The 16,141-nt window shown below is 28.4% G+C and overlaps 1 protein-coding gene across 1 annotated transcript in view; it reads left to right on the forward strand.

Moving 5' to 3' along the window:
• Window positions 1-16,141, forward strand: part of LOC129981299 (calcitonin gene-related peptide type 1 receptor-like) — a 314,682-nt gene that overhangs the window by 278,779 nt on the left and 19,762 nt on the right. The window contains exons 13-14 of the mRNA XM_056092074.1: window positions 536-621; window positions 8,886-9,027. Coding sequence (XP_055948049.1) covers window positions 536-621; window positions 8,886-9,027 — 228 coding nt within the window. The remainder of the gene's footprint in view (window positions 1-535; window positions 622-8,885; window positions 9,028-16,141) is intronic.

A 16,141-nucleotide genomic window follows, 5' to 3' on the forward strand; every position in this document is an offset into this window, starting at 1 on the left:
CTCGATGCATTCAAGAAGTTATTTCTTACCTCATGAACTTCAGTCCGAGAAGCACCATCTGGTGGTGCCACCTATATTTAAAAGAAGGTACTGCTGTTTTTGATATTATCTTATTTAGATCCTAATATACTTTCTACTAACCAGTTCAAGTATTTCAATGGCTTTAAACATTCTCAGTATAACGAGGGGTATTATACAAAAGACTTAGCACCAATTGCTTGAGTAGTTTTTTAGACTATTTGGCACATGCATATGGGCATTGGCTTTTATGTATACAAATTAAGATATAATTAGAAATTCTTGTCAATGAGGAGAAACAGAATTAAGGAAAAGAAACATAATTGCCTTCGATGCTGATTTATAGATGATTATTTAAAAAGAAAATGTTTGTTTAGGTTAATCTTTGCTTATTATAGATTTCATTTTAAATAAAAATTGCAACACAATTATTTTTAAAAATATCATTTTCTATTATTATAATGGTTATTATTACATCAAAGACATGTTTGAAATTGTTATTTCTTCTATTCTTTAGGTGAATCTCGTCTTTCTGTGCAACATAATTCGAGTTCTTGTTACCAAATTAAGAGCAACGCATTCCAATGAACCTAGTCAGTACAGGTAAAATATATTTCATGACTATGTATTTAGTTTTATAACATGTATTGAGCAAAGAAAAGACTACTACAAAAAAAGTTACAAAACGTCCATTCCTTTGACTATAGTTTATTTCAAATTTTTAGATAACCCGAAATAATCACTAATAAGCAGGGTAGAAAACCGTAACAAAAAAAAAAATTTCATTCTGTAGTTGTTGTTTTTCCCACTCTCGTCGAATATTTTTAATGTTTATTTGTTTCATAAATGATCGATTCCTCAATATATATGCGTATTATTTACACATGCTAAGATTATATGGTCTATTAAAATTGCAATTCTTTTTTATTAAATTTATTTTTTTACCAGCCCTTCAAAATATCCATTATAAGAAAATCAACTTTCTTACTATATGTGCAGCAGAATTTATTTGAAACAAAGCAGTAAAATTTATGCAGAACTAAACTACTTAAATATGCGTAAATGTTTTCAAGCCTCTTGCGGCATTTTATTTAAACTAACCTATGCATACTATTCTATTTGAAAAATTATTTTTCTTACATTTTTAGATTAACTTGATAAATACATGGGACTTAAAGGTCTTTTCCTCAAAAAAAAAAAAAAAAAAACATTGTTAAACTCTCAACAACGCTAGCTAAAATTATTATTATTACGTCAAACCACCAGCTCAAATTATTATTTAATAGTAAAAAAATATCCTAATTAATAAATAAGCATTAATAAATTAATTATACAGATAGTGATATATTTTGTGCACTGTTCGTCTGCATACAGAACATGTTGTCAACTAGGAAATTGCAAAGCGTTATTTGTACAAATAATAAGACCTGTTGATTATTTTTTTCAACGCCATTTGTCTTCACTAGACCGAGTAATTGTAAGTAGGTATGCGGAGTTGTTTCGTTTCCTGTTCGATTTGAAATTTCTATAACAAATGATTTACGTTGCTTTGTTAATACCGTAAAACGAGAAATTTATATCAAACTAATAAAAGGAAAATAAAAAGAAAATATGAAGCATATTTTATAAACTATTCATTATGAAGCCGCTTCATATATGCTATCTTTATTCTCTCGATTCAGATAAGCTTTTTGTTTACTGATTATAATTAATTTTATTTTACTGTGACAAGTTTATTTTATTGTTTTTCCAGCCAATTTTCGCCTCTGGTTTAAAAGTGCATAGCAGTCTTTGTTCTCGTCTCTCTGGCTTTCAATATATCTCGAGTGAAAAATTCGTAGATGATCCGGTGTTGAGATTCGTTCCTTTTTTTTCTTCAAAAGTCTCGTTATTCCGTCTGACGGTTCCCCATAAACGATTATTGGCACGTCACTGTTTAATTCCCTCAGTTAGAACAAAGGTTGCGATTTTTGTTCATCAGTTTATTTGTCTTGCGATTCTTTATACGTATTTGATGAGACATGAATGATGAAATATCCGTCTGATTCTTTTAGTTATTTTCAAAGTAAATATTTTCTAAAGTTTGTGAAACAGTGATAACCATTAGATCCTTTCTTTAGTGTAAATGAGACAATTTTTCGTTTATTTATTTATTTTATTTCAGCAGTCTCGCGCTTTCATGTCTCAACACAATATAGATGCAATTCAAGGAATGTTCTATTTAAATTGTTTATATCGTGATTACTTTTAATGCATTTTGGCAAGACATGCTAGATCAAATGCCTTTTTCTTTCTTTGGGTATTTATAAAATAAATGATTTGAAAAATTTGGGAAATATCACTGTTTATTTGTACATTTTTTATATATTAAATAAAACAGTTTTTGAAGTATTTTTCGTTATTCAATCAGAATAGAACTAAGAAAACTTCAACATTTACTATCTTTTAAGAATTTATGAACATATAAACGAGAATCATTCGGTTAGTAATCAAATTAATATGCATCGCGTGCATAGTAAAAGATGTGCATACTATGAAATAAGAAGCAACCACAACAATTCTGACTTGAAGTTTATGCTTAAAGAAAGCTTTATATTTCCTTATCATGACTTTAAGAAGTAAAATTATATTAATGAAAGATTTTATGAAACAATAAATTGTTATGAATTACATTTGAAAATCGTTTTATTTTTAAAATTAGAGAAAAATTTTACCGCAATAAAATTAATATCAATAAAATATGAAATCTATTGTTCTTAAAGACTGACTAAAACTAATTTTTCTGCAATAAATAATTCCGAAGTTATTGGCGATAAACAGAGAATTTCTATTTAATTTTTGCTGTTTAATTAAATACCTTAAGAACTAATTTATTTTGGAAATTGAAAGTAACCTATTTTTTGCATCCCAAAACCGCCATGTGCAAATTTCGGGTCACTACCTTTCATCTTTAGGAGAAATTCTTGTAACTTACAGATATATATATATATATATATAGGTATTAATTCTTCGTACAGATTCATTGATTATAGATTGTAACCAATGTCTGGTTATTTGCACCGATTTTAGAATAAACATATGCACTATATTTTGGCAGACTTAGTTAATTCCACGACCGCACTACCAAACCGCTTTGCATGTTTGTAAATATTGACACCAACCCTTATTTTCATGAGGATCTAAATCTTTTTATACAAACAGACAAGATATTTGGCTATGGTTGGCTGGAGTTTTCGGCTCCTTTACTTTGCTGAAGTTTCCAAGTTCAAAAAGCCTCTTCCACCGCCGAACTGCCATGTAAGCAGATTTGGTACCCGCTAAATCCTTCTAGGCCAAATACCCTAACACTTGTATGTCTTTGCAGAAGGGATTGTTGGCTCGAGTGTCATCCTCGTCATCAGACAATGGCTTAAACGTGCCAGTTTCATCCCAAGATAGTATTCACGTTTAACAATTAATTAATTAACATTAATAATTTAACATTAAATAAAACTTAACAAACAATACTAGTCTTGAAAATCCTTTCTTTTAAATCATATACATCGTCCGTTAAATGCAAGCATCATATATTTGTAACATTTCTGTCTATTAAATTAATTTATAAGAGGTTCTTTGATTCCTCATTTCAGATCCTCTCGAAGTAAAAATTTCAATCCGTTTTCGCAAATTGTAAATATGATCTAAAGGTTGCTAAAAAAATGCAGTAATCCAATGGCACTGAATAACAATTTTCGCATAGTGAGCCGAATCGGATCTAAAAAAAATCATGTTATTAATACTCCCTATTACACAAGCCAGAAAAACTCGCTTGATCTAAGGACACTGAGTCACAATTTTCACATGGTGGGCCGAATCGGATCTAAAAAATCCTTTTATTGACCCTTCCTATTACACAAATCTGAGGAGGTCGTCTGATATAACGCTTTACGCCCCCGTATACGACTAAGTCTCCGACGTAGTCGGGTTCCGAATTCAAACAGCCTTTAGTCTCAAAGTCACGAGATTCTTTATTTAAAAATCTGGGATTCTTTGTTTTCCAATTTTTTATATAGAGCAGAAAACATTATTTTATTAAAATCGCAGCCCTTTGAACTTCATGCATGCATCCCACATCTTTTTCTTTAATATTTCTAAGTGGGCATTTCAATAAAGGCAACATTTCAAATCCTTTTGTTAATTACTATAAGGGCTTCAAATATCGTGATATGCAAATGAAACTTCGGCTATTATCAGAAGATAAATTATCTTTTTTCCCTTTGAAATATAAGAACTCTCTAAATAATTATAAGAGAAAAAAAAGGATTTCTTTTTTAAATGATTAACGAGAAAAAGTTATCTGAAAAACTTATCTTTTAAAATATAGCTTAATTGCAAATTAATCATTATTTCCCCTTTAATTGTGAAGAAAAACTAGGCTACTTCATTTCTGCAATTAATAATTTTTTAACAGCACATCTGCCATTTTATGCATTAAAAAACGTATGAGTAATTAAAGCTTTAAGCATTTTTCCAAAAAAAGATTGTCACAATGGAAATATCAAAATATTATTTTTAAATAAATGCTCTGGAAAAGAAAACGGAAATTTCTAAGGTATAAAAGCTCTTTTTAAAGTGGGCGATTTAGATTAACTCATGTATGAATTATTTTTTCTTGAGTTTGTATAATGATATCTTATCTCTTTTCAATACTTTTTTCTGTTAATTAAATAGCTGTTAATTTTAATTAATTATTTAAATAAATTTAAAAAGATAAGTAATTTATTTTTTTCTAATAATTAAATATATGTACATCTATTGACATTTTTTAAGCTATGTTCATCATTTTTTTTTAATTCTTTCATTCTAAACTAATTTTTCTTAGTGTGAAATATTTTTAATGAAGGAATTATAAGGATATTAACTTTTAAAAATAAACATTATAAAATTATAGCGTTATTTACATTTATTTTTAGTATTTTTTAATATGCTTTTGGCAATTAGTTTGAAACCCTGAAAATTAATTTCACATGTACTTAAATAAAAACTATTTAAAATTTACTTTTTATTTAAAAATAAAATATAAATTTGTTGAATTATATAAAAGCCAAAAAAATTAACGAAAATAATTCCAAATAAAATGATGAAACGAAACTTAACCAATAAAACAAATAAACACGAATTTTTTAAAAAAAAATTGCGTTGTAAAAATGAATTTAAGACAAAGACATCTTTTTAACTGATGGAAAATTTGCATAATTATCAAACTGTAGACTTGAAAAGGTTTTTAAAATTTCCATTGATGTAAATCATTTTAGTAAAAAATATTTTCCAAATGTTTATAGCAAGCTACCTTTATTTTATTAATATTTTAATTAGTAAATATATAAATAAAAGTTATTGAATAGCTCCAAGATGCCTGTTATAAAATAAGAAAAATTGGTAATGATTCTTCTAATTATCTTTGTTCAAATAATCAATCATATTTAAAGAAGAGAAGTAAGAATATATTTCACTGAATTTTTATTTCAGATAATACAATTAAAACTGATGCATTTCAGATTTGTTAGTTTTTAATTTGCAAATTCATTTTCGGCTAACAGAGTGTTATTTTCAAGCAAATCTTTCTACTGTTCAGGGACATTCTAAAGTAGTATAAACATTCTTAATCATTTTGTTTTCTTATAAATCATAGTCTCTGGTAATTTTTGGTTTTATTAAAATTTCACAGCAGCACTTATATTTTTTTGCAAGTTCTACACTAAACAGTTAATTGAGTACTGAGTTTATAATGGTTCAATCCTTTAGAAATCTCCTTTTTTTAGATACATTTCAAGATTCATTTTTTAGATAATTGGTCATTTTTACGTTTTAAATAAATATTTTTATTTCGTCTTTATATACAGAGTTATCAAGAAATAACAGGAGGTGTTCGGAGAGTATTCGGTAGCGTCTTATGTACTGTACGAAATATAACAAAATTTGGGCATCATACACATTAAAGTATGCAGTTTCTATTTATCAAAAAAAAAAAAACCACAGTACATTAGTACAAAAAACACCGATAGTGAAAATCCTGGCGCTGCGATCGAAAACTTTATTATTTAATTTGATTATAGCGATACTTTGTGGCATGACATCAAAGATAAAAGGGACAGTTGCGGGAATTTATGTCATTCTGCAAGGATTCTCCCACTAAGTAAAAGCGTATTATTAGTCAAGCTATTTTATAAGCGGGATGAAAATGCCGTCGCTGCTCTTCGTGAATACTAGCGGTTAAAATTGTTACGTAGAGAACCGATGACCATAACTAACTTACTAAGAATGGTTGAAAGATTTGAAACAACAGGAATTCTTGGTATGCAACCAGGCCGTGAACGTAAAGCTATCAAGCAGTTAAAGAAGTTGCAACTGCCGTTATGGATCAGGGGATAGCTAATAAGCAGGTTATCAGCAGTGCACGTTCAATATCACGACAAGCAGATACTCTATTCTCGACGATGCAGAAGATATTGCGTAAGATCCTGAAATTTTATCCGTATAAGATAACACCCATTCGCTGATAAAACTGATCTGAATCTTGACAGTTTCTGGTTGTGAGGCTGTTCTGGATCCTTAAAATGCGTTGTGTATCAAGGACATGTTCCTGACATTCCTACTTTAAAATATCCAATAATGTTACATGTCAGACGAATAAATGTCGATATGCTGCGAGCCATCGTCGAAATTCTCGTGTACCACGTGCAATTATTGGAGCATCAAGTTGGCGGTCCCCTTGAGCCAAATTTGAAAGTTTCTATAATAAACGTTTTTTATTGATATTTGGTGTATTGCTATTTTCTGTTTCCATTGGGAGTTATGTATTCTTTTTCCACATAATATGCGTTTGCAGCGCCAGGATTTCCCCTGTCTGCGTTTTTGGTACTAATATTTTTTCTTGATAAATCAAAACACATACTTTAATGTGCCTGGTGGCCAAATTTTGTTATATTTCGCCCAATACATAACACGCTACAGGGCTCTGAACACCTCCTATTATTTTTTGATCGTCCTGTATATTGATTCGGCTCATACCAATTCTAGAATAATTTAATAAAAGTATTTTTCTTGAGATGAAACGAAAACAAAGCCTTCTACTCAAAATTCGTATAAAAATTTGTTACAAAAAGATATTTTTAAGGTAAGGAAAATAAAGAGTGAAACAGCCAACCATTGATAGATTTCGCCCCAAATTTAATATGAATCTATAATTTAGATATTAAATTTGTGTACCAAACCTAATGCTTTGAGTTTTGCAGTTAGCAAATTCATTTGCTTGAACAACCAGGCAGATAAGCAACATTGTGTGTTTATGTGAGTGGGTGTGTGTACCAAGCTTGACACATATATACTTTGCTGGGTGCGAATGGGCGAATGGTTGAAGGCGAATATTTTTGCTGTTTTATGAAATTTTAATGAAATAAAATTAATAATTAAAATGTATTAATATTTTTAAATTTAATAACTGGAAACATTATTTTAACTTTTAACATTGACCCTATTATTTTAACTCCAAACTTTTTTTAACTAGAAATATTATTTACGGAGAATCGTAAAATGCAAAAAAATTACTTTTCATTTGTGCCAATTTTTTTTTCTATAATTTTCCCTACTTTAATTCATTTTAATATAATATTTTAAGCATATTCCATATGTTGCATTGTTGCTGCTAATAGTTTATCCGTGTTTGTTTGTTTGTTTTTTTCATTGTCGTGACAAAGATATGAAGATTCGGTTCTTTTTTCCAAATTTATTAAATTGCAGTATAAGGCCTATTTATAAGGCAGGCTTTTAGTAAATTTTTGATATTTCGTTGTATTTCAAATAAAGATTAAAGTTCAGAATCAAACAGTGGTAAATTTTTTTAATGAGCCTATCTTTAAATAGTGTTGCTTTTTCTTTCTTGTAATTGTTGTATAAATATGTAAATTAAAATCTAAAGAAATACAAAAAGCAAGGAAACAGAATGCAATAAGACTTTTAAATTAATGTGGGTTATGCGTCCATCGAAATTTTAAGTAGTTTGAAAATATTTTATTGAAGAAATCTATTTGAATTCGAAGAAATTATTAACATTTGAAGTTTTCAACCATATTAATCCCAACAAATCAATTGGTCGTCAAAGGAATCCAGTAATTAACTAATATCTTTATCTGTATCTCCAAACTTTTTATAAGTTACGTCTATAAAGAATATTCTATGATATTGGTAAATGTACCTGTCAAATTATTTAAACTTCTTAACTTACCCTAGATCTCTGACTCTTGGTATCATTTCATTTCTGCTAAATTTCGTAAATGCGGGTGGATTTAAAGATCGGAAAAACGAAACCATAGAATAATGTATAAACTCTACAAAGATTTTAAACATTTCATATTATTCAGAGCACAAAGCAAACCAAAGGTATTATTTTAATGTATGTGAATTATAATAATAAAAAATATTGCATGTGTGTTAAACGTAAAGATGAAACAAGAAAACTTTGTGACATGCATGAAATAAAAAAGTTAATTAAAAAAAATATTGCATTGCTTTACATTTGAAATCCAAAAAAGTTAATATATATAAGGAATAAAATTTGCTTTATAAATAGAATGTAAAGAAAGAAAAAAAGCAATCCTTCAATTCTGAAATATTAAATAAAATTATAGAATGAAATGTAAGATAAGTTACCAATACTTACTTATTCGCATTTTTGTCCACACCGACAATACCTACCCAGAGTTTCTGAAGAACTGATTAAACGGTGAGAATTTCAGCACAGAATTAAGATAGAAACACTGTAATAAAAAATACTTCCAAAAATTTTATCTTCATTCTATGTTTGAAGCTGTTCTTTGAATCTTTTTCAGAAAAGCAGTTCGTGCCACACTAGTCTTGGTACCGCTTTTCGGACTTCACTTCTGCATCATCATCTACAGACCACCGCAATCCACTAGATGCGACTTGCTCACAGCGTACACTTACTTCAGCCACGCGATGGATGGACTTCAGGTAAATATGAAACACTAAAAGTTTTAAACAATACAAAGTGCCCATCCGAGAAATCTTAAACTGGATTTTAAAATTCTGTAAAATTTGAAACATTGAAAGTAAATGTGTTTAACTAACTGCACTAGAGCTATTAATGCATTAAAACTATGTGAGACTCTTTGATTGACGATAGTATTTCACATTATACATTTGAATCCCCTGATAGGTTATAAATTGAACAACTGTGATAAGCCATTTAAAAATCTGGAAATTATTACTAGGCATCCGATGTATACAATCTTTCTAATAATACCAAATGAGTTATCTAAAAAGTTTTGATAATCCTATGATATTATTCTTAAGGGACATTTTTTTCATTAAATCATCATCAGGCCATAATAGTGCCATCTATTGGAGTGTGAGTAATAACAAGAGTGTGAGATAAAGCTTTATAAGCCATGTTTATAAGCCAAGCTTTATAGGCAGTAGAATAACGTAGAAGAAACTTCATCATTCGTAATTATTAATTAGTTTAGAAACTTTTTTTTTCTTTTTTGATAATAAGAATTTTCAGATAATCTGTTTACGAAATGTTCTAATCTCATAAGCAATATGATATGGTCATAGAAGGTTTTCGTTCTTACATTTTGGTAAGATAAAATTCCGAGTTTTCTTTTCAAAGCAAATAATCTAATGTTGTAACGTGATAGTTCTTACACCCATTTCATATTGTTGAACAATGAGATGTTTTGGCCTTTTCTATAGTTCATGGGATCGCCTATTCTTGTCTTTCCACACTAGCGATATATCTTGCTATTTCATAAAGTGTGATGTTTCAGAATGGACTATAAAGACAAAAGTGCAGAGTTTAACTTGGGAATAAATTATTATATGAGCACCCAAAAATATATTTGATTAAAAATTCTTTAAAAACTTCCGTAAAATCAAACACAAAGATTCTATACACAAATATGTTGAGCAATAACTATAAAAATGTAGGATTATTGTTCAAATCTATGCACGTAATAAAAGGATTCCAATAAAGTTTTACAGGCTATACAAGAGTTTTCAAAATAAAGAAACTCGTCTTATTTCATGTTTCCAAGAATGTCTGGCCGCTACTGTTCTTTCTTTGCTAATCAGTGCTACTTAAAAGAATTATGGTTACTATACTACGTCTTGGAATCTGAAATTTTACTAAGATGGAACAATAAAATAATTGCTGTTATTTTGAGAAAAATATTTGAAAACGAAAAAAATAATAATAATAATAATAACGAAAAATCCTGGGCCGTTTATGTTTAGGAATAAGATTAGGGACATTCTTTGAGACAAGCAATTCAGTATTTGGAATTCAAGCGCATAGCATTGATAAAATTCTTTCAATAAATAAATACCTTACCTGGTAAAGAGCAGAATATCTACCAAGCAAAAGATGAATAGAAAATTTCGAATATTTTCCTGTCTGAAACCCACACAACTGCTTGAAATTCTATTTACGACAGATCTTGGAATAAATAAAACGGAAAGTTAATAAATACCATTGTTGGATTTTATTCCCAGAAATTCTTTCTCGAAAATATTTTCATATACTATATGAATTATTTTGAGATTGCATATTTGTTTATGAGTTATTTTATAGTATGTCCGTATTATTGTAATATAAGTAAAATATATAACAGTGGTACACTAAACTATATGTATATTTTGACTGAAATAAATATATAATTAGGCTTGTAGGATAAAAAGGAAAAAATTCTCACGAATAATTATTTAAAAATTATTATTTATGGACATTGCTATAGAACTTTAAAATTTAATTAAAAAGCTAAATTATTCAAGCTTTTTTCTAACTATATAAATAATTCCAAGATTATGGCGAAATTCAAATTTTTGATAAATATTTAGGAATCACTTTTTATATATATACTGAGAGTTATATGTATAGTACTTTATTTCTACAAATAATATTCTGATTGTAAACAATACATTCTTTTATTTTGTGGCACAAAAACTGTGAATCGAAGTAACTTATTTGTCGTTATCTAATTTTAAAAAATAAACTATCGAATCTATAAAATCAGTTTTATTGAATTCATATTTTTGTTAAAAAATATTTTTAATTCGAGATAAAGAACCTACATACTATTATAATAAATGTAATTACGAAAAATTATATATGAAATATTTTCCTCATATGTGAATAAGAGAAATACAGATTAACAAACATTATAAAAAAATGAAATTGTCTTTCTACATCAATGTCAATGTCACAAAAGCCTTTGTAAATATGACCCACATACAAAAATATATAATACGTTGGGAAAACGTCCGAAAGTTTAAAATTCATAAAATCTTTTGATGATACAGCTCTCCATATTTCACTATCTGTATGAGAAAGTAAAATGGCGTAGTTCTAAATTGATTAAAACTTAATAATTAAAAATTAATATTATGTCAAAATGATTCGTATTCATTAAAAGATAAATATTATGTAACATTTATTGATATCATTTGTTTTTTCATTTCAAAGACATTAATTGCATGAAAACTAATAAAAAAAGTTAAGATTTTCAGAGAAAAAAATTGAAACTTTAAAAAATATTTTATAAAGTTTTAAAAAGAAATAAGTTAAATGAATATTATATCAACAAAATTCAATATTGGGCTGCGCCCATGTTAAAAAATAATAGCCAATTATCAAGTCGTGTTTCTTAAGTCCCTATTATATCAAAGGAAGATATGATATTGTAATCTATAGCTAGAAAAGTTAAAAATAAAAATTCAGTTGTGCTTCAGCTTTCGGTAAGAAACTAACATGAAAGTGCTTAGCTTAAAACATTATATTTAATGCTGTCTTCTGATAGAACCTCTTTAACAACAACTGGTTTTGAGTGTATGTTCGTTCTTTGCTGTTTTTAGAAAACTGAACTTATTTTCTCTACAGGGCTCGCTATAGAGTAGATTGTACCCTTTAATTTCTTCTAGCCTCGAAAATTGTTGACTTAGATATTCAAAATAAACTTGTCGTAGATTCTCGTGTTTCTAATAAGCTGAAAAAAATCCAAAATATTTTCCAAGTACAAATTCACGATCCCATTTCTTTCAAATCGAGCAAACAGTATAATGATAACTACAAATGTGGATCGATTTATTTCAGGCATTCAAAACAAGCACTCAAAGGTTCCCATCGCAGGTAAATGATATTAACACTTCTTCGATATTAAGAGGTTTATACGCAAAAGATGACTTCAATATAGTTATATAGTTATTAATAAAGAATAAGTTATAGATATGAAATGCTTCCAAGCTTGATAGGATTGCAAATGACCATATAGTGATGGAAAAATTATAGATCTGTTTGGTGGTTATATAGGGAAAAGTCCAAAAGCATGATAACGGCTAACGCTGCATCATTTTACAAGAAACACAGTATTAAAACACAACCAAAATATACACAAAAACAGCACTTGAATTAAGCTATAACATATATAAAACAAATTGCTATTAAAATAGCAACAACACAAAGCGCTCAAATAGAATTCGCTACAGATTGTCACTTCAAAAGAGATTTCAAGCCATTACTCTCGTCTCTACGCTTACAAGTTTTATATCTCCGTGACAAAACATCGAATTTTCTAGAACTAATTTAGAACTCGAATTCTAGTGTAACTATGTCCAATTCTTGAATATTCTGTATCTTTCATTTTTGCCACCAAATCCAAACTCGATGGCAATATTATTTATAAATATATCTATAACTATACCTTTTAACGTAATATACGTAAAACTACCATCCTTATCAGAAGATTTATTACTCAGGTAAGCAATATTACGAATTTGTAAAAATATCATTGGAAAGTTTAATCGTGACTGCCCCATCACGATTATCTCATAGAATTGCAGGGCTTTATATCAGCTTATTCTTTTGGCTTCACCATATTATTCTTTCCTTGGATAAAGAATTGCCTACAAAAGTTATTCTCAGTTTCCAAAGAAATATGGAGTTGAATGCAGTGTGAGAGTTATGCATGCGGTAACATCATTATATTATTAAGAATTCGCAAATGGAGGTTCGCGGTCTTCATTTTCATGAACAGTGATAAAGTTGCATGGTTGCGCAAGGTAATTACTTATAAGGAATAAATAAGTTCTCTATGTGCTCATCCTTCCATAATAAAAATATCAGGAAACTTTTTAAACGTATTAGCATATCCTGCTCTCTCCTAACTTTATTTCCAAATTATAAGTTTCGGTAATTTTTGAAGTAATTTTTTTTTTTAAATTCAAGTAGACTTTGTAAAAGGTATACGAAGGCAAGAATTGTATTTTTTCATTTTATGCAAAAACATGTATTTTGTATAAAGTAAAATCCCATGTTTCTTATTTATTATTTTTTAACCAATCTATCATATAAAATCTTTACAGTTACCCTCTATTTCAGTAATTTAGGCAACTCAATCTGACTATTCTGTAAAAAATAAGATAATAATAAATATCATGCATTTGCTCCTTTTTTTAAAATGATCATAAATAATAATAAAAACAAATTAAAATGGGAAATAATTTTTTTTTCGAAATATTTCTATAATAACATATGCCTCATATTTTCATATTATTTGCATATTCTGAAAATACTTTGCATAATATATTCTACAAATCAAGAATAATTTTCTCTTTCAATGTTATATGTAATTGTACAACTTTTTGTCTTAGCAAATCTTTATAAAAATTTTTGTACTCGTAGATTTCTACGGTATTGTTTTAAACTCATCCTGGATTTTCTAATCTTGCACTGGATTTCTTTTTGAGATTTAATAGAAATCTGCTAATTTTTGAGTAAAGACCATATATTAGACTTTATTTATCTAGCTTAAAATGTTTTTGATTTTACATGTTCAGACACGTACAGACATAATTCCTTTCATGGCATCGGCAAATAATTGTTGCGACAATTTCTTTTATCGTTAATTTAACATTTTTAGCGAATTTTTTTGTGATCTACGGCAATTTTATTTCTTGATTAACCAATGATATGGGATTAAAAACCAAGTATTCAAAAACCAAATTTGCATTTTGGGAGATCTTTCTTTCCGCCTGATTGAAACGAAAAAAATGACTTAGAATTATAATTTTAATTACAAGATAACATACAAATTTCCATCATTGAAGTCACTGCGTTTTTGAGTTATTGTGCTTACATGCATAGGAAAATACGTACCTAAGAACATTGTTGATATCTTTACCTTAAAATTAGAAAAAAATTAAAATTTAGATGCTACACTTGTGTAACAAATATTATTTACATTTTTGACATATTTACTTCCATATTGGATAAAATTTGCATTTTGGGAGATCTTTCTTTCCGCCTGATTGAAACGAAAAAAATGACTTAGAATTATAATTTTAATTACAAGATAACATACAAATTTCCATCATTGAAGTCACTGCGTTTTTGAGTTATTGTGCTTACATGCATAGGAAAATACGTACCTAAGAACATTGTTGATATCTTTACCTTAAAATTAGAAAAAAATTAAAATTTAGATGCTACACTTGTGTAACAAATATTATTTACATTTTTGACATATTTACTTCCATATTGGATAAAATTTGCATTTTGGGAGATCTTTTTTTCCGCCTGATTGAAACGAAAAAAATGACTTAGAATTATAATTTTAATTACAAGATAACATACAAATTTCCATCATTGAAGTCACTGCGTTTTTGAGTTATTGTGCTTACATGCATAGGAAAAAACATACCTAAGAACATTGTTGATATCTTTACTTTAAAATTAGAAAAATTTTAAATTTAGATGCTACACTTGTGTAACAAATATTATTTACATTTTTGACATATTTACTTCCATATTGGATAAAGATTTAACTTTGAAATTATAAACTTGTGTATGAAATATTATTTATCTTCTCGTTTACGTTTTATAGTTTTCGAGTTACTTTATATACAGACAGCCGAATAGATAAAACTCTTCTGAATGAATTTCTTTCACATTTGATAAGAATCGAGTTGAGATCATATACCAAATTTCGTCTTTTAGATCAAAGCTTTTTTGAATTACAGACAGACAGATAGACAGGAAGATATAATTATAACTAGTAGGAGTTGTTTTCCCAAAACTTTTTCGCACATTCTCTAATAAAAGCGTTATCCGAGATAACATCTTACATCGCACTGAACTTATAATAATGACGAAATATTAACATTTGACGTTTGGTTTGGTTATATTAACGTCCTATTTGAAACAACAATAGGGCTATTTTTAACATTTGACGTGAATTTAGCTTTTGTACTGTATCTAAATCTAGCTTTTGCAATTTTTCGTGATAATTCCGTGTCTTGATTTATAGTATTCGAAAATCGAATTTGTATTTTATACTTGCTTTTCTCAACCGACGGAAACAAACATTTAACACAAAACTACACTTTTACTGTCAATAATATGCTATACTTGATATATTTAAGTCATTCCGTTTCTAAATTATCGCATTTGCATGTTTCTGACAGGCAATCTAATTCTTGTTGAATTTGACTCAAATTTTTATTGGTGTCTATACTATAGATCTGTTTATTTACTGAATGTATCTATTTATCTATCTTCGTTTTGTAGTTATCATATTAACTTATATTCGAACAGCCGGGCAGACAGACTTCCTCTGAACAAATTTTGGACAAAAATTGTTAGAAATCTACAAATTTGATGTAAAGATCACTTACCAATTTTCACCCCTCTAGTTAAAAGCGTTTTTGAGTTCTCTACTTCACAGATATAACTCCATATTGTGGCCCCAGTGCCTAAAACACCGAGTTAACTAACCAGTTTGATGAGCACAGGATGGAAGGAAAAGAAGAGGGGAAAAAGAAAGAAAGAAACGACAAACCACCCAGGTCCACGGGTCAAATACTGCACAGCTATATTTAATGTTTAGGCGAAGTAATAATTAAACTAAGATAACAAGAATACCCAAAAACAAATGTTAACAATGGATTGAACCGAAAGACAAATGTTGATGTTTATAGACGCAGCCTTAATGCATTTTTGAGGCCGTTACCTGTGGGTAAACTATATAGAGATTACAAAATTGAAGAGGCAAAAAAAAAAAGAAGAAGAAGA

Source organism: Argiope bruennichi, chromosome 8, assembly GCF_947563725.1.
Source record: "Argiope bruennichi chromosome 8, qqArgBrue1.1, whole genome shotgun sequence".
Classification (NCBI taxonomy): domain Eukaryota; kingdom Metazoa; phylum Arthropoda; class Arachnida; order Araneae; family Araneidae; genus Argiope; species Argiope bruennichi.